The 25,430-nt window shown below is 44.2% G+C and overlaps 1 protein-coding gene across 4 annotated transcripts in view; it reads left to right on the top strand.

Annotated features, from left to right (window-relative positions):
• SEMA5B (semaphorin 5B) overlaps positions 1-19,557 on the top strand; it is a 281,691-nt gene extending 262,134 nt beyond the window's left edge. For 3 of the 4 annotated variants that reach the window (XM_055718846.1, XM_055718844.1, XM_055718845.1), the window contains one exon: positions 13,255-19,557. In XM_055718846.1, the coding sequence (XP_055574821.1) occupies positions 13,255-13,410 (156 nt within the window). In that variant the 3' untranslated portion in view covers positions 13,411-19,557. Of the gene's footprint in view, positions 1-12,716; positions 12,787-13,254 lie in introns of all 4 variants that reach the window. The other variant, XM_055718847.1, reaches the window with a different exon arrangement.
• Positions 19,558-25,430: the final 5,873 nt, after the last annotated feature.

Below are 25,430 nucleotides of genomic sequence, written 5' to 3'. Positions count from 1 at the left end.
CTCATGTGAGTTACTTATTAGAGCCAGGCTGATGGAAAACCAGATGATCCTGCAGTGGAAGCAGGAGAATGTGTGGTCAAGGTTGAACCCTTGTGAATTAGGAGCTCTTGGAACAGCCACACATCGAGAAAGGGTTTGGACCGAACTTCTTCCTATTGCTAAATCCTCTGCCAATAAAAAGAGCCAACATTTTATTCTACATGGGATTTGGACAGACAAAGGCATCTGCACATTGGTCCAAATCCAAAATCCAATTGCCTTTGGATCAGGCCAGATGGGATTAGTGAGAAATGTAAGTTTTCAGGATGGTTATGATGATGATTCTGCAGATTTTCTTCTCGATTGTGCTGGACAGACCTCCGTCTGTCCTTCCTTCCTTAAACACAGCTTTAGTCATGAGTCATGCAGTCAAACTCTTTCAATGCTGATGCCTCAAATAAGGTGAGGAAGCACCTGAGGAGCATTGCATCTGCTCTGAGCATCACCACTGCTCTCAATGAAGCTCAGGGCCAAACACTGAACTTGTGCTCAATCAAAACAGTCATTTATGTCAATGAACAAATTTATTGTGGGGGAAGATGAGGTGAGAAATGAGAGAGATTGCAGGATACGGCAATGAAAGTGGGAAACTAAATATTAGATATATCATCTGATACTTGAATTTCCTAGGAGAACATCAGAGTAATGCACATTAAATTCAGTGAGACTGTTGAGTTCTGCACTTGCCCAAAATTATACAGCAAATATAAATGCAGCTACCAGAAAATGGGGGAATATTCTGTAGATCACTTGGGACTCTGTATAAATTAGAAACCACAATGAATATTTTTTAATAAAGTGGGAATGCTGCTGTTGAGAATCAAATAACAGTGCAGAGCAGACAACCCCTGTGAAGGACTCGGGACACTGTGATCCACACTTCATTACTAATCCCAAATAATTCATGGCAATAAAATACCAATGTGGAGGGTTATGAAACAGAAACCAATTCTGTCTTTGGAAGAAGAATCCTTCTGAATAAAACAGGCTAGGAGTTTCGTGTGGCTTTCAACACTGCAAAAAGAAATAAAGCTCAGCATATAGGAAAGTGGAACCCTGTATGGATTTGAAATGTTTCTGTCTTGGTGATGGTCATTTTCATTGACAATGAAAATCACACCTTTTTTATAGCGGGGAGAAAGCCAGCTGTTCAAGTTAAATTAGCTTTAACTACTGTCAGGTACCCTAGAGGAATCTTTGTCTAAGTCAGCCTTGGTCTCTGAGGATGTTTGTTTCTGTCTGCCATGGAAAACTTAAGGCTTCGGTGTCCTATTGCTTAATTTGATATGTTGCTACTTCAACTAAAATTGGCTAACCCATTTATTTGTAGTGGTCACAGCGCATACACCGATAGCACTGTGATATAAGTTTTTTTCTTTTCCTGGTGACCCCTTCACTGTGCATCATTCAAGCCCCAGGAAGGGGCAGTAAATTTCAGACATAATCCAGCAGCTGATGATACCCAACATCATCAATAAATTATCAACAGCCTCCCTTAAGTATTTGCTTTAACTGCATGGTGGTTTAGAGAGATACTTAGCTGATGTAATCAGCTGGGAAAAATTTATATATATTATATTTATTTATATATATATATATGTATATATAGAATCAGATTGAAACATAAATTTTGTTCCCATTGAATTTCATGTTTAACAAAGACTATTTGCCCTGAACTAAGTGGCATTTAAGAACATTAGGTGCTTGAATGGTAGAGTACATATATTTAGTACTTGCCATGAGTATAGTATTATTTGAAAAAGAATAGTAGGGGCAGGGGGTTGTATTGGGAAAGGAGCATTGTGCCCTTTCTTGTATGATCCTGCAGTTGCAAATATCACTTCAGGGGACTCTCAATTTACATAATGCCTGCTGGGAAGGGAAAGCAAGAGAGCTTACTGATGGGGAAAAAAGGATTAAGTGGTGTGTCTCAGTCAAAATCTGTTAGTGTCTTTTCTCCCCTCTATATCATTGGGTCAAGCCAAATTGAGCAATCAAGCATGCCTGGAGGTGTGGCTGTCCTAGAATAATTGTGCCAGTAGAGTGATGTGCATCTCATGGAGGTGTCCTCACCCCATGCCAGCAGTGGCTCAGTGGGTTGCTGTGTGCAAGTCACAGATATCTCCCTCTCATAGATACATTATTTAAGAGTAGGGGAAACTGCCAATTTGGATCTGAATGTTTACTTGCTCCTGCTTCCTCTGGGATGCTAAACAGCTGCTCTCAATGGTCTTCCAATGGGAATTGGTCCCCGCTCCATCTGGTTATCATACAAACCCTTCGTGACTTCACAGGGCTGTTGCTGCTAACTGTGAGGTGGGAATCCACATCGTTCCTCCTCCCCCTGCATTTTGAGAGAGTCCAGCTTTTGGGATGACTTATTTTCCTCTTTAAGCCATATTGAGAAGTGATGCTGGGGGTAGATGCTTGATATTTATCCTGTCATGTTTTTCTCTATTGACTCAGACTTCTCTCCTCCTCCTTGTACAACCAGGTGTATCTCCTCTACACCCAGGTCAGGGATATGGTCCATGCTCTGCCTTCTAACAAGCTAGGCTAGTCATCATGGATGCTCATGCTAGCATTTCTTTGGGATTGTGTTACGGCAGCTGTGATAACTTGTGGATGCAGGCAAGACAGGTTTGTAGGCAGACAAGTTTTGGTTTGTTTTTAATTAGATAAATTAGTATATCTGGGAAAAGCTGGCAGGTTTTTGAACACGTGAGCTATTATTTCAGACCTGAAGACAGACAGATGTGTCCAAGAAGTTATCTGATCTTTCCAGCTATATTGATCAATGTAATGATCAGTATTACCTTATTCTTGAAAATTTTGCCTTTCCTAATTTCTCTGAGGTTGACATGTATCTGTCTCCACCCACCCACCTATGCTGGAAGAAGGAGAATTCAATTAAGAACAACTTCAGGAATGGGAGTTACAAAATTGCGCGGCGCTGACTGCTGTGTATTTACATGACTTCCCTCTACTGGTCAGAAGAGGAATATTTCAAGTATACCTGCCTTCATTTGCTACAAGTTAATAGTTCTCCCTCGGTCCAGGTGCTTGCAAGTGGTTCTTCCCTCTTTGTCTCCTCAAAGCTCTGGCTGGCGGTGGTATGTGCATTAGCTGAACTGGGAAATCTTCAGTGCCGCCAAGATGGTCAGGAGAAATTAATTATGTGTTTGCAGAAGAGTTTAAAGGGAGACATGAAAGAGGCAGGAAGCTAAAGTAAAGGGAGCGGATAATATTAGACAAACAATAAATACCAGAAAACTTATAAGCTTTGTGGTACACTTGGAGGGGAGCTGCCTTGCATCTTCTGGAACAGCTCCACTAGTAAATAATGGATTTTTAAGTAGAATTATAAAGAAATGGAGCTGCATCCATACAAATTAAAGACAGCTGTGTCAGTATTCAGAACTAGGTGTCAATGTCCAGAACATGTTTGGCAGCTCTGAGAGAGGACAGCCAAAATACCTTAGATGTATTTTCCTGAACCATGACCGCCCTGTCCTAAAGAGCAGTTGAGAGCTCAGGGCTGCTCAGGATGTGCTGGCTGCTGCCACGGCATGGGCTGCAGCAACGCTACACCACCTTTCCCTGGTGCATCATTTATATATGCACAATAGGTTTGGCATAGGGTAAGCAGGAGTAGCTCTGCCTGCATTCCCCTATAGCTGGGGGAATCCTCATTAAATCAGCTCTAATATTGTCCTGACATTTGGCGCAAAGCATGTGAATAAAGGAAAGAACTGAAAATCCATGAATGAGGGAATCTAGATGGACTGTATCCCAGAGTCTGTGAGACGCAGCTAATGAACAACTCCAATTACCTTTATAAATATCATGGATCTTGGGCAAACCCCCAGTGCCATGAAATGCAAAGGTAATACAAAAGCGTTTGTAAGAAAGCAGCCCAATTTCCTCCTAGCTAATTGAGTCACTGTTAAGCTAACAAAGTCCAATGCACTAAAATCCCACAAGTAGCTCCAGTAAGTCTGTCTGGGAAACGCCAGTTGGATTTGGGCGTAAGACAAAATATCTGTAAGCAAACAAGCCCACAATCGATAGAGTATGCCTGGACCTTCCCCATTCAACAAAGCATATCAATGGGGTGTTAAATCCCACTTGGTCTTTAAAATTTGGCAAAGTCAAGGCCATACTAGAGTGAAACCAAGAGAAACAAATGGGATTGACTTGACTGTACTTTCAGTTACAGCGGTGGAAGCTCGTTGAAACAAATCTGTGTCAGTGTTAATGTGCAGGCAAATCCGAGTTAATATCTGAGAGGCAACATATCACATACGTGGATGAAATGAAAGGTGGCTGGGCTAAACTGACAGCTGAGCAGTAAGAAATCCAACATGATCACTTTTTGCGAGAGTTTTAGCATTAGAGAATGAAGAAAAAGCATGAGATGGCTGCATCAGGGCAGATTCTCAGCTGGTTAAAAAAAGCAACTTCACTGGTCCATACACCTAAAGCGAAGAGGATGGCATTGGTGTATTAAATAATACTGTGAATTATAAATAGAAATTGGCTTGGACAGGAATGCTGCTGTAGAGATTGAAACCTGGCTAATGGACTGTGAACATCGGGCAATTGTTAATGGGAACATATGGGACTATGGGGGGGAGTTGTTTGGGGCACCGCAAGCAGTAATGCAAGGTTTGGCTTTATTTAATATCTTCATTAATGAGCTTGGAGAGGGTGCAGCCAGCGTGTTAATTAAACTAGCAGAAGATATTAAATTGGGAGGTGTATCAAAAAAACCAGCCACTGGTATAGAAATAATGGAAAATGACCTGAGGAGGTTATAAATGTAGAGAGAAAATAACAAGGTGAGATGCAACATGGGGAGAAAACAAAGCAATCTTGAGGAAAATAATCAAAAAGCGGCTATTTAGAGGGTGGGGGATATTTGGAAAGCAATAGGACTATAAGAGACTGAATGGAGTTAGCAGATGGCAAATGAGGCCCAGTTTTTACTTTTATCTCTATTTTTACTACATTTATTCTTTTTTTTTTTTCTTTTTTTAATGCCACTGCAGTTACACCTTTGCAATTCTCAGTCTAAATGTAGCACTGTGGGCTGGCACCAGACTGCATGACTTGTGTTGGTAGTTCACCAGAACGAGCAGCTCTGAGACCTGTCTGAAAACTCAGGGCTGCTGGCTCCGACCCGCCTGCCCCGCACAGACCTACGGCCAGTCGCTCTGGTTAGTCATTAGTTACCACCGGCTGAAGCCCAGCAGAGCCCAGTCGCTCTAGATGGCCATCTGCACCCCATGTGAACTATTAAACTTAGTTTTAGAAGGCAGTGATTATACCTCTGGTGAGTTAGCCTGAGTACTAGAGCATGCACAAGGGCAGGTGCTGTAGCTCAAGTGATGAATCTCTGTAGTAACACTATTGTATACGTGAGGGACCCAGGAAGGGCATATGCCAAGGCATAGTAGTGCAGCAAGGAGACAGTTTGCACCTTCCCACGCAGCTGAGATCATGTCTGCTATATCCTGTGCACCAGCTATATTGGGAAGCAGCTTGGGGCAGCCCTGAATTCCTCTGTTTTTGTCTGGACACCACGTCATGGGTGTTGCCACCACCAAATTGCTGGCAAGCGAGGCATAAATAGCAAGCTTTAGGCTAGACACCTGCACTTGCCAGTGGGAAGACTTCCACCAATTCCTCGGCCTTCTCTTTACAGCTGAGGCAAATACTTAACCCCAGACTTAGCTCTAAGCAGGGTCTCGCTTCGGTTTGTCTTACTGTTTTGTCATCTTACTTCATTTTGTTTTTCATCTTACTCATGTGCTTAAAGTCAGAGATGTGCCAATGCATCTTTCTGGCAATGGTCCTTTATGTTGCCAACTCTGAAGGGTTTTATAAGTTTGAAATGGCAGTAATATAACCTCAGTCCCTCCTAAGTATAAGGGTAAAATAGCAATTTTCAAATAGCTACAGAAAACTTTAGCTCTTCATTGTCTTATAATTTAATGTTAGTTCCATTGTCAACCTGAGCACATCTACAGATGCTGCCATCATTTGGGAGTTGTTTAATTTATTTACCAGGAACAGTGAACAAAGAATTTCCAGTCTAAAAATATGGTAAGCTTCCATCCAAAAAGAACATCCAATCATAAGTTTAGTGTCCCAGTGGGATTTTTTTGTATCTCTTATATATAAAATAGGTTCCTCATCTGTACATCTGCACTTCACTGTAAATCCTGCAAAGAGCCGTATTGAATTCATCTGAAAAAACTCAATACATAAACCCTGGCCACTGCTACCTTTGCCTTGGGTGCAGGCAGAGCTCAAGAAATTTTACAAAAGCATCAAGTGAGGCAGGTTTTTTTAGTGTAAGACACTAAGCAAATGTTTAAGATCAAAAAGAAGAATCATTGAAGTCTTAAAAACCACTCTTAGCTTGCAGTAAATACATAGGTCTCATAAGGTCTTTCTGGCAACTTTTTGTCTTGCCAGGGTCATTTCTAACGTATAGCTTGAAAGGCACTGCAGTGTCGTGGCATCCAGTTGATCAGAAGAAAGGGAGCATGTGGGTGGGCCAGACGTCATTTATTTTCTTGGTGTCAATTATTGCCAAAAGAGGTTATTTTAGTTGTATGTTGGGGTTTTTTAGATGTAATTATTATGCTAATTATTTCCAAATTTACTGGTTAATTATAATACTAAGATCTTTGCCTTGGTACTTCCAGAGATGTACAAGCTGTGGGAAATGTTTCGTAGCATTCATATATTTCCACAACCCTAAGTCATTTAACAAGAAGGCATGGCTAGCTCCATAAAAGAGCTGCTCTGCATCAAAAAAAACATTTTTCTCAATTTGATTTCACTGCAAGACACAAACGACTTAAGAAGAGCACAAAAGAACTTAAATGTTGGATCTTGGCTTCATTACATCATTGCACAATTCCCTTATCCCTCCGTTTTCCTGGGGAATGAGGGGAAGTAATGGCTATCCCACTGTTGATACAGGAAGTCTGTTGGATGCCATCCCAAGGAAAATTGGAAAGGCTACCTCAGTTCTTGTAGGGCTAATTGTGTGGCTGAACTCAGTGGGAATGTTGTCCTTGATTTCTGCAGAGGCAGGGTGCAGGATGCACATGGGCATCATTTGGGTATTGCTAAGACGAATGGGTTGACTACAAAGTTGCCGTCTGCTACCTAGACCCTGATTTTTGACCTTTTCCTGTGTCCACAGTGGATGATCAGGGTTAGCAGTGGTTGGAGTTGTTACCTTTGGTTCCTTAGTGCCTGTGACCACTTTGTGATGAAGGAAAGAGGAAGTTTTTCTTTGTAGTAGATTGGGACATTTAACTTTACAAACAAACTTGCAAGTCAGAAACTTTCAACTATGCAGTCCTGGCACAGGCGACACGTCTCTGATGAGTCATGCCCCTTGGAAAGGTGCACGCTGCACTTACTCAGAGGTTCGAGTGGTGATAGCTTAACCATAAATGCTAGACAGTGGTTTGAGGCTGCCCAGGAAGGTCACCCAAATTTTTCTTTCTCCTTTCTACCTTTTTAAAGTGGAAAGTGGTGGGAGGTGAAAGAACTGCAATTATACCTGTTGACAGAGAAATAGTGGAGAAGCTGTGAGGTTGGTGGAAACTGTGCTTGCTCACTGACTTCACGGGGACTGTGGTGCTGTGTAGCTGGTGAAGATTACCCTACAAAACTCTTGGGAAACTTGCTGACTCTTCCCACACACCAGCCCCAAAATAGAAAATAAGATCTGGACCTCAAAGAGAATGCTGAGCTCCAGAAAGCTGAGTGCTTTCTGCCTGAGAAGATTAAGGAAATCTTGCCATTGCATGTCACCCTGCGGGAACTACTTTGTGTGCCTTATTTTAGTATCAGCTGTATGTGTATCAGGTGCTTTTAGAAGCATTCTTTTCACTATAGCTTCTGAAAAACTATATGGAATTCCTTTTAGTTGTGGGTGGGGAGACGTTCATCTTTTTAAATCAAGTTTTGAAATCTTTGTGAACTATTTATTGAAAAATTGAAACAATTGATTTGTTTATGTTTGTAAGAAGTGTTTATACAGCTTACACATGAGCTGTAGGATGGGAGTAGTACTGGAAGTCCCATACTGTTATGCATGAAGATGTTTTGATACGTTGGGAGAATGTAAGCAAGTAAGTCAGTGGATTGTGACTTAATGATCTGGAGCAGAGGCAGAATTTGGGGGAGTAGTGGTAAGGCATTGCTGGAGAAAAAAGTAACAAATGGAAAACCTGAATGATGACTTAGGCTAAAAACAACAGTGCAAAAAGCTGAACAAAATTATATATGTATGCATATGGCACAATACAGTCCTTTTTAACACATCCAACACTTGGCTTCACCTTGGGAGAAACAGCCTGTGAGTGCGTTTAAGTGTTTTGCCTCTGCTGTGAATACCAGGGGCAAAGCAGCACACAAGGGGACATCTCTAAACCTTCCCTGCAGACTCCTCCTGTTCAACTAGTGACTAATACAATAGCAAGAGTAATAACAAGTAGTTTATGTCTTTCTGTAAATATTGAAATACTGAGGATTCTGTTGTTCTTGGCGTAGACATGCAATCCACCAGCAACAAGACTGGACCTTTTGATTAGTTGACAGATCACATATAACGGAGAAAGCTGCTGCTGTTCTACCTTCTCTTAAAACCACATCCACCTTAGTCCATCTGAAAACATCCCTGCTTGACAAGAGTTCCTGAGTGAGAGAAATTTTTTTATATGTTAGTCATATGCCAACACAACATAATGAAGGGTCTTTTGAAGAAAGCAGTTGAAGTTGTGTCTGCTTTCGAGTGATCCACTTGGTTGGGTTAGTGCATGCTGGTGGCTTACCTTCTGCTAACAGGTTCTTGAATTGAGGTTGGTGGTGAACAGACCAGAAGAAACAAATTATATCAAGTATAGCATGGCTCGTACTGTGAGGGAGGAAGCAGGTAAAAGTATTCTATTGATGCATATTGAATTTCTAGTTATTAGTTGAATGGAGCGCTTTTCCTAAGCACGCCCCACAGGTTTTCATATTAGCTCAGAGTCTGGGCTCACTTTTGATGGGGAATATTATGCTTGCCCAACTACCAGAAGCTTCTTTCTTCTCGAGGCAGGATAGGACCAAAATGAGGGCCTGAAATATGTTTCCCTCAATGTTTAAAATGCATCATGTGTGTGACAGAGATTTTGCAAGTGGTGTTTCAGCAATAAGCATTGATCAGGCTTTTGGTTCTTTCTGATCCTGCTTACCGCGCAACCACTCCTAAGAGGCTGTAGCTGCTGGCAAGGGGAGGCATTAGTGTTTGATACGGGAGGGAGCAGACAGCGAGAAGGGGAAAATACAGGTTGAGTGTCAGGAAAAGTGTCATCAGTAAGGTCTGGTGGGTGCTTGGATGACTGACACATCTCCCTGCACAGTGCAGGATGGTAGCACAGAAGGGCTCAGGCAGCAAAGGCAAGTTTTTCTTCCTTCTCTGAAACCTCTAGTGAGGATAGCCTGAGCTCTAGTGCTCACTGCGCTGCTTTAGTCAGCTTAGCTACTGCAGCTAAGTCCCTGCAAAAGCACCAAGGATTGTCTCTTTAAGAGGATTTATTGGGCATTGTCATCAGCTGCCGCTTCTTGGCCACTGTGATACTGGGGACTCTGCTCAGAGGTAGCTAGGGTGAAGAGGCACTCATAGGAGCTGGGCTGTGAGCAAGGGTCTGGTCTGTGTTGTTTTCTGTGATTGACTGTAGTTGTGTGGTGGCAATGACTTTCCCGTTGGGACTTAAAAATTTTGGTGGGAACACCTATGGGCGCGGGAGGCTCTTTGCATTCCCACAATAACTCCAGTGAGTTCAAGTTGTCAGGAGACTCTGACCTTGACAGCATAACCCATACGGCAGTGGGGGAACGTCTGCCAAGGAGAAAGTCATTGGCCATCTCTGTACTGTCACAGCGAAGAACGGCAAGACAATGGCAAGCGTTAAAGCTCTGAGCAGAAAGCACAGGGAGCCCACCCAGAGAGATTTAACTGCACGCCTCTTCTCCTGCAGCGCATGCATGAGTGTGTGCATGTGTGTGTGTACAACTTTAAAATTCACTGCTGCCTATTTTCCCTTCTTCAAAATATCAACCAATTTCTAGTGCCAAGGAACCTAATAATCTATTTATTACAATGAGACAGACAGTAAGTTTGTGTAGGGAAATGTTAAGGCAGTGCACATTGATCATGCTGATTTAGGACAGTACTGCCATCACAGCATTTCCAGAGACAAAATCTTTGCAACTAATTGCATTATAAATTCCACTAAACCATTTTCATAAGGTATTTCCCTAAGATATAAGCTCTCCATCAACAATAAAACCAAAAAGAGCAAAGAAGCAGTTGTGGGGTTTTTTCCTAGTTAAATGCTATATGAAAGTAAGACAAAAGAGCGAGGAAAAAATGCAAATTGTGTTAATTAAATGCTAAGTCTGCTGTAAGAGGCTAGTTTTAAACACCATGGGACATACTGAAACTCATAGAGATTTTTAAACTGAAAGCCAAAAAAGTAGAGTCTTGAGATCTTTGTCCTCTGATCAAGATGGTCCTGAGCCATGCCAGGTCAGGATTTTGATGTTACCAAATTTCAGAGGTGGTAATCCTGGCATGTCATGAATCTTAACCATCCTAAAAAATGACCCAGATGAGGCCTGGGTGCTGCAGTGGAGTGTAGCAGTGGGAATCAGCTTCTTCATCCTGCTGGGATGGCCTGTGGCCACGGGGTTACACTGCCTGCAGTGGGTACCCTGGGCTAGAGACGCCGGTAGGAAACAGCAGTCACCGTGCACAGCCAGTGTGAACACCTGTGGTGCTCACCAGAGAGCAAGTCCCCCAGATACTCGGTGGTAGTACTTAGCAGAGTGCATTTTTGTAGGGGATCTCATATGTTTTTATCAAGTTGGGTCAGAAGACGCTGAAGCACAGAGCACTTAACTGGATTTCCAAAGGAAGCATAGCAACCAGCAGAGGACTGAGCCTGGCTTCCTTGTTTCCCATCTTCCAGCACAAAGCAGCAGACTGTTGCCCACACTATTTCAGTATTTCTTTGGGTTACTGGGAGCGAAGCATGACATTTCTTTCCTTCTTTTCATATTGAAGGGCACAAATTCTCATTCCTTGGAAATATCTGTCACTTTGAGCATACCTATACAAATTCTCTCTTGGTTCCTGGAAGTGATGTGCTGTGAGCTCATTTTAGAGACTCCAGGCAAGGAGAGACCTCAGTCAGACCACGAGGAGGCTGGGTGTCCCCCGGTTTTCATGTATGAGATGTTTCAGGTAGTGCCTATTTCCAAAAAAGTTTTTTCAGTGGTTCAGCAATTGAGAAATTTCTTTGCCATGGTACTTTTGCCATACTTTTGCCTTTCTTCCTAATGTCTTGTATGAAACTGGGAGTCACAGCCTCCAGGGCTGCTGTAGCTGTCAGTCTGTTGTCGGGTTAGAAGAAAGCATTTTCTTTTCTTCCTCCTCCTCTCCCCCTCCCCATGCAGCAAAATAATTTGATTACAAAGAAATTGGGAGATAAATGTACCGCCTGTGGTCTTCTCTTTGAGCCTAGGGGTAGCTCTGAGCATTTCAGCAGTCGCAGCTGGGGTGCGGCTCAGCCCTGACCGCAGTAGCCATGTGCTCAGGGTGAGACCCCGCTTACAAACTGCAGCCTCCTAAAAGTTGGGCACCTGCTGCCGGCAGGTTGCCCCACTGCTTCCGGGACTGGGGGGGTCAGGGGCTTCCCTAGAAGGCAATTTTCATCTGCACCTGCCTTCACACAGGAAAGGAGATTTCTCCTCGCCTTGGTGATGGAGCCACAATGCCTGAAGTTTAGGTGGCTGAAGTTAGATGGGTCGAGTAAAGCTAATGGAGTTGGGTATCTCATGGACTTGAGCATTAATTAATATTCATCTTGCCCTGAGCTGGGTTAGGTATGAAGTGTTTGTCTCATGGGGGAGCTGAGGTAAAGCGGTTCTCCCAGGAGCATCGGGTTGCGGCAGAACAACCATTAGGTCCCAGGACTAGATGCCTCCTTAGTTGTCTCCATCTCTGCTGCAGACAGGAGAGACACTCATACCCTTTTAAAATGTACTGTGCCCCGATCATGAGGATGCTGTAGCAAACACACCTAGTGTTGACTCCCAGGTCAAAGGAGTGAGTTCCCTGCATGACAACCATTAAAGGTGCATTAGGAATGGCACAGGCCAGAGACATGTATAAGAAATTTAAGCCAGGGGTTAGTTGAACAAACTGTTGTAAAAGTTCCTCAGCCAAATTCACAGAAATCAGATGACTATAAAGATGCAGGAGAAAGTTTATAAAATTATTGCATTCCCCCTCCCAAATGGGATTTCATCCTTGTGCATATAGGTAATGGCTGGCATAGCAATGGGCTTTAATCTGGGGAGAGGGGGACATCTGCTTGCTGGTGGGAAAAGTAATAGTAATTCTTGGAAAAAGCAGAGAAGGGGGGAAGCGGGGGGTGGAGGGGGGAGAAAAAAACATTTATTTTTATGGTAAAAGGGGCATTTGTGGTTCTCATTTTTGATGTTATTGTTGCCAACAATTGTTACGTGGTTGTTAAATTTTTTAAGTCATTTTAGTTTTTTCCAAAAGTGACCATGATTTGTTACTTATACTGTAGCTTACAGAAGTGACACACTTAATATCGGGGGGTCCAAACCTGGATATCTACCAATGGAGATGGAGATCAGGTAAATGCACACCTGCTCTTCCAAAGAGAAAAAGCTGCTGTTTGGCAACTGGTTTGAGAGGGAGCTGCAGGCTATAACACAAACATTTTTGAAGAGATTAGATTGAGTGCTGCCATTAATCACCAACTTTTGTGTAGGCCCAGCATGGTTTTGTGTGACAATGATGTTCAGACAACATGCCATCTACCAGGAGACTCCAGGTCTCTGGAGAAGGCTCTGGGTTCTGGCCCTAGCAGTAGCTGAGTGCAGGTCCACCAAAGGAGACCTGGCAGGAGCTGTGGTCCCCCGCAAGACTAGCCCCATAGCGAGTACGATGTACCTCTTACTCTCCCAGCCGGAGGGAAGGTGGTGGTGGCTGCAACAGAGACCTTGACGGAGAAGGCAGGTGAGAGGGAGGTGTCTGCAGGTAGAAAAGAGTAATTATGTGGCACCATTGCCATGCCTGTCATCTCCTCTTCTCTTTTACAGACACTTAACAAGAACAATTTGATACCAGATGACAGGACCAACTTCTACCCGTTGCAGCAAACCAACGTGTACACGACAACCTATTATCCCAGTACACTGAACAAATATGACTACAGGCCCGAGGCCTCCCCTGGAAGGACCTTTACCAACAGCTGATGATGGACAGATCCTACAGGACTGGATCACTTCCTATATGAATTTTTTTTTAATTGATTTTATGGACAAAATACTGGCCCAGCCTCTAGATGTAAATATTGTACAGTAGGGTCTTTTTTTTTTTCCTTTGGTTAATTGTATTTCTCGTAAACAGCACATCTCCTTACAAGGACAAAAATGCATACGGACCATTCTGCAGTGCTTTTGTGGATATTTGGCTGGAGATGGCTCTTACTACTGCAATTGCTTATGGCTGGAAGATCAGCATTGCTGTCCAAGGCCGACATCAAGGAGGTAGCTGTGTGCTGGGTTCAGTGGCCACCACGCAGCAACAGACAACACGTGGGTGCACTCTAAGCAAGGCAAGAGGTGACCTCCTGGGGCAGGGGTGTCTGGTGAAGAGCATCCTTCCCAAGACAGGATAGCAATGGTGCAGTGGATGACACACAGCTCATGAGACAGGCTGAGCAGGACTCCATCGTGCCAAGAACTTGAAGAATATTTTCTTTTTTATTTTCCTTTTTTATTTTTGTTTTTTTATGTTTATGCAAAAAAAAAAAAAAAAAAAAGTAGTAACTTTCTAGGGCAGTGTTCCCTGTATCTTCAACAGAATCTTTTCGTATTACAGGAATTACTCTTTGCAGCCTTCTTTGGTAATATTGCAGTTCAGCTGATGAGAAAAAAACCACACAAACAAAGTGCATTACCCAAAGAAGCTTTCCAGAATGTTTCCAGTCTTAATTAAAATAAAATTATACAGGCAGTGAGACACTAAGAAAAGTAAATGTTGGAATAACATCGGAGACATGAACTTGGAGTGCCTAACAAACAAAGATGTTTATATCACTGGAAAAAAAGATGTGATGATTGCCGCACAAGAGCCATGGGCTTTTTTTGCTTTCTTCCTTTTTCTTTTTTTCTGAGACAGCGTTAACTCTTTTTGTTCTAGCTTTGATCCTGATTGCGTCTGCCAGGAGAGGCAACTTTAGAGGCCATGCTCTTCTTGTAGGATATCACCATGCTTTGGGCTATTTTTTCCTTTTGTTTTATTGTTGGGTTTTAGTTCATTTGCATTCAAAGAGTGAATAATTCTGACTTTGCAAGGGGAGGGAGGGTATTTTTGCAAGGAATGTTTCCATAGTTTGACATGACCCAGAAAGTCTGCTGCACATTCTTATAGTGTCTTCCAGTCAGTACTTTACGAAATAGTAACACAGCTGAGTAATGTGCGTTGTTTGCCAATATTTCTTTTATTTTTCTGAACAAAAACAACCCAACAAACAAATGCTGCTGCAGCTATTGAAGTAAATTGGGGTGGCAGCATTATTAAACAGTATATCCAGCCTTGAAATGTAATTTTGTGTATGTGTGTGACTGTGTCTATAAGAACTGTATTAGTTTGATGCAGAAGCCATGTTGTCTACAACCAGATGTTTGTCTGACATAATTGTTTGGCAAAAAGGAAACTTATTGCTGGTGCTTAATGTACAATTACATCCAGTGTGTTAGCAACGTGAACAAGTTCACCACTGTTATCATTCAGTGTTTCTAAATATTTATAATGAACTCCTGATGCTAAGGATTTTAGAATGTTGCAATACTGAGCATGAGATAAAAATACACCCTGAAACGCGCATGAGCTCCATGTGGTCCCGAGCTTGGCTTTGTTGTCTGCATCTTTCTCGAGCAATTGCCATGCCCATGCTTGGCCACTGACTTCCCAGCAGTCCCGTTTGTCTTTGCCTTATTTCAGATTTTGCTGTAAGCCTACATCGATCGTTCCTTAGTGCTATTCCTTTGCATTTGCTTGTTTGGAAGCCCAGCTTGGGCTGTGTACTCAGCTCTTTCATGTAGGCAGCTGGTAGGAAATGAAGAGAGGCTGTGTTGCTCATGACAAGTGTATTGCTTTTCCTGTGAGGAAAAGCCAACATGGCTCTGTAAGCCTGTGCTATGGTGGTTTGACCAGAAGGCAAGAATAAAGTAGGCTCCCATTTTCAAATTACTTTGTGCGACTTCAGTTTGCAGTGATTGAAGGCTGTAGGGATATTTGTAATAAAATGGGCTCGTTAGAACTGCCACGAGAACACCTTAAGCTCAGAGGTGCCCGTCATTTTCAGCAGTTGTTTTTCTGATTCAGCAGCTCATTCTGCTTCTGCTCTAGTCTCATCAGGTGAAATAGAGGGAACAGAGGAAGGCAAAGGGTGGTGGTGGTGATTCGTGCTGTTAAATGGATGTATTTGCATTTGAAGCAGTGGGGGTCAGGAGCTGATGAAGACCTTGAAGCTCTCTGCTGCAACCTTCCTAGTAGGCACAGTGGCTCAGCCGCCCTGAACTGCCTGGCAGCGTGGCCATGGTGAGAGTGGCAGGAGTGAAGCAGGAGAGCACTGGTAGCAGGTACCAGCACCTGCAGGGAGGCTCTTCACAGGTCCCTAAATCTTGTTTGAGGAGGAATGCCTCTGTGCCTCGTGCCCTGTCTCAATGGATTTCCATGTCGCCCCTCAGCAACACTGAAAATCCTGAATTAAAGTAGTTGTAACAAGTAAGTAGCCTAGGGGTTGAAAATTATTACATTAGACTATCAGGATGGGATTTTTCCAGCTTTGATTTATGTGATTCAGAAGGAAACATTGGCTCCCAAGAATACTCTAGCCATTGTAAAATCAAAGCCATCTCCAAGCTTCCCCTTCAGAAGGTTCCCTGTATCGATATATTCTGCAATTACCCTGCATGTGGCAGGATTGCAGCTGGAGTTTGGGGGGATGCGAGCAAGTTAAACTTGGCAGTTATTTCAATTTTATGTTTTTCCTTTCTTTTTTCCCCCCCTCCTTAAACATTTTTCCATTTTTAGCGTCACAGAACAGCATGATGTAAACTGTTGGGTTTGTTTGGTTTTTTTCTTTTTTCCCAAAGTGCAACATAGCAGCTGAAATTATTTAAATGTTCAGCTCACCAGGATAGGTCATTACTGCCATTGGGCTTAGGAGGTGGGTATTTTGTAGGCTGTTGGAGAGCAGATGCTTTGAGGATGGTGCATGTGGCTATAGTTTCATCAAGGCATTCCTTCTTACCAGGCATCCAAATGGATTCAGCCCTTTTTCATGTAACTGGCAATCACAGCAAGGGTCTGTAGACTCCATTCAAGCAGGAAGTAGAATCCAGGAGAGAGAGCAAAGAAAAGAAATCAGAACACTTATTGCTCAATTAATGTTTGCATGATAGTGCAGTTCTTTAAGGATGATGTTAATGCGGTGTGAGGGTTGCATTTTTTAGGAGCTCTCTAATGCGTGGCAGGTTAATGACACCATGTACAGTGATATTCTTGCAATCCAGGTAATTCAGCAGCTTGATCATCAGGTCTGTAATATCTGTAACACCTTGAAATGCTCCTGCAGCTGGATGTTAAGCTTGCTAAAATTTCCTATTCCTAAGGCCATCTTAAAGTACACTGGAAATGCATTCAGGTTGGGAGAACTGCTTTCCAAAAGCCTCATCTTGCTGTATATATTATTCTTTTCTTTCACTTCTAAGACAGAGAAGGGGAAGCCTGGGCAGTTCCTGTGTTGGTCTAGAGACACTGGTTCTCTGCAGACTCTTTAGATAGGGTTCGGGTAGACAGTGTAAAATATGATGGAAATCTTACAGCTAAGTATGTAGCGGAAACATCTTTAATCAGGCTATTCTTCCTTTTTCCATGGATGTGGCTGCCTTTCTCCCTCAGGAAGGGGTGTGCATTACAGTGTTATCTAAACTGTATTGTGCTGTTGCTGTCAGGCTTTACTCAATCAGCTATCACCCACCAGAAATAACTTGTACAGCTCACTAATAGACAAATCACCTGACGATCAAACCACAGCATAAGAGGTGCTGTCGCTCTAAAGGTGCACTTGAATGTTCAGCATATGAGCCAGGGCTGCTCTTAAAGATATGAACAATACAGATGGAGAAGAATATGTATTGTCTTAACACCAATGTTCCTAATGCCTTATGTTCAGAAAATGAAATGGTTGGTTTGAAATCAACAGAGTAGGAACAGAGTCCATGTCTGATGCAGACAATTCGACGCCTCCAGTGTTGATCTGATGTGAAGCCCACCTAGAGAGAAAATTGCTGTCCACTGAGATTGATTTATTCTTTGTACCAAATGTAGTGGGGGAGAGTTATATATATATAAATACATATATATATATAAAAAATGTAAATGTAAAGTTTGTGTAACAACTTGCTCTTTTTTGTAATAGTGTATACATCTATCAGTGGATAGATAACAGTATATATTTATAATATATACACACACAATATATATATTTAGCAAAATGCCTGCAGGGGAAACTTAGAATAAGAAAGGCAGTGCTGGTATTCAAATTCTACAGGGACAAAGTGAAAAAAAAAATGTAAAAAAATAGTATCCTTTCCATTAGTTTTTAAAAAAAATGTTTTTGAGGTAAATGAAATAATAAATATAATTTTTTAATTGAAAAGAAAATTGATTTTTCTAGTTAGAAATGCTGATTCTCCCCTAAATCATTCTGGTTAAGAATGATTAAGAAAAAGAGTCTTGTTACTGCTTATATTTTCTGAATAAGCCTCCCAAATCTCTCATGTGTATCACACTATTGTTTTTGTAATTATAAGTAGGGAGTAATTCTGCAAAAAAAATGAAAATAGCAAGTAGGAGTAACAAATATTGTACCATTAGAGCAGAAGACATCATCTATCAGGACAGGGAAAATGCCATCTTCCATGCTAAAGAAGCTAGCAACTGCCTTCTGAGTTATCGATTGGCACTGTAAGCCCTGCCTCATAGTCACACTAGGGGGCTTCGTTACAATATTTAGGGAAGAGAAGCCCTGCCAAACCCATGGCTTTTGGTTTTCAGAGGAGTCCAAAAAAGCCACCAGGCACCTGGTGCCCTGGGTGTCTCTGGAGCTTCCAGCATCAGTGGCCAAGGTACTACATCTAATCCTCCCACGAACCAGCCCACACGCATGGCAGGGCACAGCACCCCTTGGAGCTGTCTGCCGTAACAAACAGAAACACCCAGTAAATTGGGTTTGAAGGATTAATTTTTTTCCCACAGATCACTTTAATGCCCTCATGACCAAGGCCCAGACCTGAACAGGTGAATCTCCCCCTTAGGCTTGTTAGGAGGAAAGTTCAGGCAGCTTCAAGAGCAGATTTGGGGTAAGTGAACAAATCCACAAGTTTTGATGCTGCCCGATTGCCAGAGCCTTCAAAACCGTAGAGAAACCCCTCTGGAGCTGGGTCCTTGTGGGACTCACCCAAGCCTCAGCTGTTCTGCCTGGAAATTAGTGTCTGCATTAGTCCTGGCTGGAGGAGCAAAACCAGCAACCCACTATTTAGCCACAAATACAAGTGCTCAGTCACACTCAGCACTCGTTTGGGTCTTGAGGGTTTTTTTCCATTCTGCCTTCAGCCTCAGCTGCAAATTCACCCCTGCTATTTGAGAGGGTTCAGTGCACTTGGCTTTCTGCAAGTCCCAGCCACGATTTGCTTTTAAACAAATCTGATCATGAAAAGTATTAACACTGCACTCTAGTTCTGAAACCTCCGTGAGCGGCGCACTGTTAATTCGCATGCGGTGGAGTCAAGCAGAGGTCAGGGTGGATGGGCCATTAATAACTGAAGCAAAAATGGTTTTAGTACCAAAATGTCAAACAACGTAAAAGCCAGCCAGCTGCACGACAGTGTGGTTTCCATCCACACACCCCTGCTTAGATGACGACCAAACCTGCTCATACTTAAAAGTTATGCAGTTAATTAGGAACATTCCCACAGAGGAAGCTTTAGGGAGGATGAATGGTATGTGAGATGGAAATGATAGGATTATCTTGTAATTGAGGTGGGAGAGTGACAGATGCAATACCGGATCTTGGATACATGGGAAATAATTATACGAATGCAGAATGCTTGCCCCAAAACAGCAAAACCTGGAGAATATTATTGGACTCTGTTGTGAAGGCACATCACCCTTCCTATGCAATTGAACTTGATGGTACTTTAGTATAAAGGTGACCTAGACTGTAATCACTGCCTTTAGACACTGTGAATTTTTTTTGGGTACTCTGTATTTTTATATATTGTACAATGTAAAGAATAATTCAGAAATAAAACAGACCAACCTGGCAAGCCTCTGTGTTATTTCTCCTCCGTGGCTGATCCGTGGTGGGGCCAGGGCTCCTGAGCAGCACTGGAAGGACAGGTCAAGAGGGACCACAAAGGAGCTTCCTTCCAACACTGGTGGTCAAGGCAATGCAAAATTCGCTCAGCTGCTTGTGTAGGGATGGGGAATTGCAGCATGCATCCTTCCTCCCCATCTGCACTCCAGCTGCATCCTGAGGCCCACATTTCGAGTATATCTGCCATGAGTTGTAGACTCTGTGGTTACAAAATTGTGTTACTGCGTATAACACCAAAGTCTGTCACTGCAGTTTACCTCCCCTCCCACACAAACAATGCTGGCATACAGCACCGCACCAAACTTGGGGTGGCCTTTGATAAAGGGTATTTCTGAGTAAGGTGCCTGGTGAGGTACGACCAAACCTGTCTGAAATTTTGGGTGCCAAATCCACCTCCAGTTCTGCACTACACGTCTCTCCCCAGATCTCCACCCGTGATACTGAGTCTCCAAGGACACAACTGCTCGCTGTGCCCCGGAGACTGGCTGGCTGCAAGCAGCAAAAATACGCTCATCTTCTGCAGAACCTTTCAGGTGTACGTGCTTAGCTGCAATGAAATCCTATTGCTGCTCCTTCACAAGCCCTACATATTGATGCGAAAAGTTATAAAAAGCTGAGGGACATGTTTTGATTGAAGGATGATTGTAGCCTCGTATTGAAGAACGTTATAGCTCTTGTTGCATTTATTAATCAAAGTAAAGACCATGAAAAGTGACAGAGTCAGGAACATTTTAGTTTATGTTCCAATACAGCTCAAGACTTGTATTGAAGTTTCATACAGAAAATTACACCATAATGTCGTAAAAAATAGATTGGATTACTAATAACCTGAAACGTGCTACACCTGCATACATAATACTTTAATCCTACTAAATCATAAGCTATCATTTGGGTGTTTTCATATTCTCAAGTGTGCATACAGGAATTTCTTTTCAATGCAGACCATTAAAAAGTAATTGAGAGGCACAATATCAGTAAAACCAAACTTGCTATGAATAAGATGGATTTTTTTTTCCCCCTGGTTAGTTTGCATGATAACATGGGGAGGTCATTTTTGAATGGTTTTGTTTTGCATCAAGACACCTCTGTGCACAATTACAGCAAAGTATCACGTCGGAACCTATTTCCAATTTCCTTAAAACCTGTCTACCACAACATTTTTTTTCCGGTTGCTAATTTGATTCATTAACATAACAGTTTCACTTGTAGCCCCAGCGCATTTTGTTCTCTCACTTTCACTACGCATCCCAACAGTACCCTTTTCCCTCTTTAATTCTTAACTGTGTTTAGTAAACAGTGAAAGCTTTGCTATCTCGCAGGTTCCCCATCAGCTTTTTATTAAGCCAAAGCCTCAGGGCTGCGCTGCAGGCAGTGGGCTGCCGAGCAACCCCCGCTGCCCACGGGGTTTGCTGGGGAGCTCCTGCAGCAGTGCAGCAAATGCAGGGCCCTGGGCCAGGGCGCAGAGCTTTCTGCAGGGACCACAGCGACTCGCACCATGGCTCCCCCTCCAACAGCAGCGCTTGGCAGGTGAGTGTAAGAAACGGAGGAAAAGGAAAAAGCAGGAGGTACAACATGATTCATGTCCACGTGTTTCCTCCCAGCTCCTTGCCATAAACGCTTTAGGGATGCCCTGAGCCAGGCATTGCACTGACAAACCTGTCCTAGCCCTGTCCCTCCGTGTGAAGCCCTTTTGCTAGTGTTTTCGTCTCCATCGAGGGCTGGAAACATCTGTGGCTGGTGGGGCACTTGCCTGGGCAAGGACACAGCCAACACACAGCATTACAGAGGAAAGGAGGTGCAGAGAATCGCAGCCCAGCCCAGTTCAGTTCAGTGCTTGTGAAAAACCACCAGAGCAAGGACTCAAACGCACGCGCTGCAACCACTGCGGAGCAGCTGAGCAGCTACATATTGGCACCAGGACGTTATCAACAGCAAGTCATGTCAGACCAAGTTAATTTCCTCCCCTGAACAGGCACCATGTCCTTCAGATAGCGCAAAAATAAGAAATATCCTGCAGCCTGATTTCCAACAAGGCTTTCGACTGTCTCATACATAATCCTCATACACTGCTGGGAGTAGTGGCAGGGCAAAGCATCATGCAGACACCCTCCTCGGAAAACAGTCAGGCTGTGGCAATGAAAAAAGCTCCAAGTGGATCTCCTACTGCCATGCCCAGCACTCCTACAAGTGCCCAGCAACCCCACCAGTCCCATCAGTGCCCCCCGTTGCCCTATCACAACGTGATCACAAGCCCTGGCTCTGACGCCTGAATTTCCCTCCGCCCACACTGGCACTTCACTCAGCTATGAAAGCCTGTGTGCCCATGCTGCTGGGATCGGGCAGGGGGACAGTCCCCAAGCTCAGCAACAGCTCCTGAGACAGCTCAGTAGAGCCACCCCAGCTTAGAGATCACCACGGAGCAAGCACCTCTTCAATATGCATGAGTCAACACCCGCAAAAGCATTGCTTCCCACGGTGCCTGTGGTTTTGCCCCTTGAGTGTACAGCCGAGAGGCCACATGCTCTCAAACACACAGCTCAATTACTAAAAGCTTTGGAGATTCATTAAAAATGCTGTTTTGCTAACAGCTGAAATGCATTTTAACATGGTTTGTTTTGTTCTTTCATAAAAAGCCACTCACGGAGTTGTTATTGCACTTTCTGTTTAAAAAAGCTTAGGTTCAAATTAATCAAGGCGGCGGCAGAGTTCAGCATAGCCCAAGCCTGCTTCCAAAAGAAAATACCCAACAACACAACCCCACCACACACACCCCTCGCAGCAAGGTACGGACAGGCAATAAATTCCTTACATTGTCAGAAACAGAGAGAATCAGGCTCATCGGCCCATTTCCCAGGGCACCTGCCCCCTGCCCCCAGCCTGTCTTTGGTCAGATTTCAACCCTTCAACCTGCTTACAGGAACCCCAAACCAAACCATTTTCCTCTGGAGAAAGGGCTGATTCAAGCTAAGGTAATTTTGTTTGTTGAGATAAAAATGCGTAGCTGGCTCTCAGCAGCTGGGTAGACTCTTGCCTTACTTGCTTTGCCCTGGTGTGCTCGCAGGGCAGGTTTATTTTGTGAGCCAGAGTTTATTTTTTTGTTATAACTGCCCTTGTGTTGACCACTCATGGCAGCAACTCAAGTGCACGTGAGATTAGCTTGCTTTCATTGTAACACTACAAAGATGACAAGAAAATGGGGTGCTGTACACCAGCCACATCCACCTGTCAAGTCCACGGTGTGTATCGCTACAGAACATGGAAGATGCAACTCATTGGATCATTGCACCAACTGAAGCAGTTCTGGTAGCCAGCAAATGCTTAAAGCTCCTTCTGGCTGTGGGGCAGAGGTGCCTCCTCACTGAGGCGCTGTGCTGCATCATCGTCACACTTCAACATAACTTTTTTTGAGATTTTCAAGGTCAAACTACACAGTTTACGAGCTGGCAATTAGCTGGAAGCAAAAAGTAGTCCTGGTTTTCCATCACTCTGGAGACAGTGTGGTGTCTCCTAGACCCAGGGTTAGCATCGACCATGGTGAATGGCAAAAGGCTGTTGAGGTTCGATCCATCTAACCTTGCTGTATTCCTTCATTTTTAAAACTCCCATAGTCATTTCCTTGCTGTCATGGAAATAATGGAGCCAGCAATGGATTGCTCCCCTCTCAAGCGCAGCGTAATGAACAGCCATCAGAAACATTTGATATTTCCATGATGCGAAGCATCAATGGCCACAGAGAAAACTGTACCCATTTTTGCAGTACTTAATTTACTGTCATGAGCAAGCGATCTGTACGAGAGAGCAGGCATAACACTGATACACTTTTATTACCCTGGCAGGAGCCACATTATTGTTTTCTGTTTTCACATTTCTTAGCAACAACATTTTTTTGTTCATAGGATTCTTCATAGGAGCTCAGATGAAATTATTTTTATGTTGTACCCAATTTACATGCTGACTTACATCAGCCTGTCCACGAGCGAGAGCCTTACTTTCTGCCTGAAAGCCTCCTGGCAATTACTACTGTCTTCTGCTGATCCATCACTCCTCTGGCATTGGAAGAGACAAACCTCGCTGCCTGACGGAGGCCGCTGCCCTGGGGAGCAGCTTGGTCCCCAGCAGTCCCTGCCATGCCGGGTGGTGTCACAGCCAAGGAGGGTCTGGAGCTAATAGCTACAGACTTGTGCTCTGAGCATCACTTTTGCATGCCAGCCCAGAGACCCACAGTCCCGCCCCAGCCAGGATAAAATCATCTTTAAGTACCACGTAAGTGTACAAGATAAGACAAGCCGTGATGCTTTAGCACAGGCTAAGACCTATTCTGAAAACCTCTCTCAAAAAAGTCTTTTCTTCATTTCAGTGGCAGTTGAAGTCATTTCTGTATGGGGTTGTGCCAGTTTAGTTCACACTTCTGCTGCTCATCTGCTCACCACAAACCCATCAGAGCCGTCATTTCCTTTGCCCACCAGAGATACTCTTCCAGCACCGAACTCAACCACAAAGCTACATCTGTATTCCCAACCCTCAGCTCTGCAATCAATGCCAGGTTTAGGAGAGCCCTGGGGAGAGTTTGAGGTCCAGAACACAGTGGGGCCAGTTCATCAGCTGCCAGCATTTCCTCTGCCCGTGCCCGCCTGACCCCACTCACCAGGGTCCCACCGAGGTGGCGTTTCCCTCTGTGCTGCCCGTGAGAAGGTTTGCATCCCCTGCCCACTGTCTTTTAGTGCCAGAGCCAGGTACTTACTGTGGTTGTAGGTCTGTGGCCAAGCAGATGGATGGACAGACAGATTGACAGGCTTACTCACAGCACAGCCCTTGCAGCGCACAGGGAAGGGGTCCAGCCCATCCTGGTACCACTGGCAGAGCCCCTCCAGTCCTGGGACCTGCCTGCAGATGTGGAGCAAAATCAGAAAGATCCCCAAAAGAAACCTCGCTGCAGCCATAGGACCTGCTGCAAAGCTTGCTGCTTAGAGTCTGGGACAACCCGGGGCTGCTCCACCACCGTGGGGACATGCTCCCATGCTTGTTTGGCTCCCAAAGAGTTACGGTGTTTTTTCTAGCCCATAGCCAAGGATGACTTCACTGAGTGACTGGCCCACACTGGGAGAGGAGAGCATGCTGCTCCCCGCAGCTTGCGTGAGGAGTCCTGGCACAGTGCACACTGCGGTGCCTCCCCTCTGCCTGCTCAAGCCCAAGCTGTAGCAAAAAACCCAAGCCCAATCACCTGGTTGCACATTTGTGTTCATATGGTGGTGGGTGCAGAGTAGCATCGGTGTTGTGTATCAGGTCTTGGTTCCCAATGAAACTCCCCGGCTGCAGCCCGGATCGCGCTCCTGGAGCGGGTAAAGCACTGCGGCTGCTTGGCCCTCGTGACCCCTGGCAGGACAGCAGAGGCAGGCCCACCTGCACTCGGGTGCTGCTGCTGCTCTTCCCTGATGTCAGCATCCCCCGGTGCGGGGCTGCAGCCCAGAGGTGCCAGAACGGCCATACCCAGCATCAACAAGTGACCCTGACTTTTTCCCCAGCCTCTGCTTGTCTCGCGGCTGTTAGACACAAGGTGTCCGTGAGCAGCTCCCCCACATCTGGGCACAACACTGAGCGCCTGCGCCCAGCCCAGCCGCTCTCGCAGAGCCTGTCTGCCCACATGCAACTCCAGCGTGGTCAGAGAGTGAGCCACCATCAAGGATGTGCTGGTCAGGAAAGAGAATAAATGTCATTTATATGCCAGGGAACCAGCAGATTTCAGGAACAGCAAAGATAAAATAGGAACTGGGTGAAAAAAACAACTGAGAAAGAATGGGCGTAGGGGCTTGACCAACACACAAA

The sequence above is a fragment of the Falco cherrug genome, chromosome 8 (genome assembly GCF_023634085.1).
Source record: "Falco cherrug isolate bFalChe1 chromosome 8, bFalChe1.pri, whole genome shotgun sequence".
In the NCBI taxonomy this organism is placed as follows: domain Eukaryota; kingdom Metazoa; phylum Chordata; class Aves; order Falconiformes; family Falconidae; genus Falco; species Falco cherrug.
The sequence above is the reverse complement of the archived record's forward strand: the minus strand, read 5'-3'. Positions and strand labels throughout refer to the sequence as shown.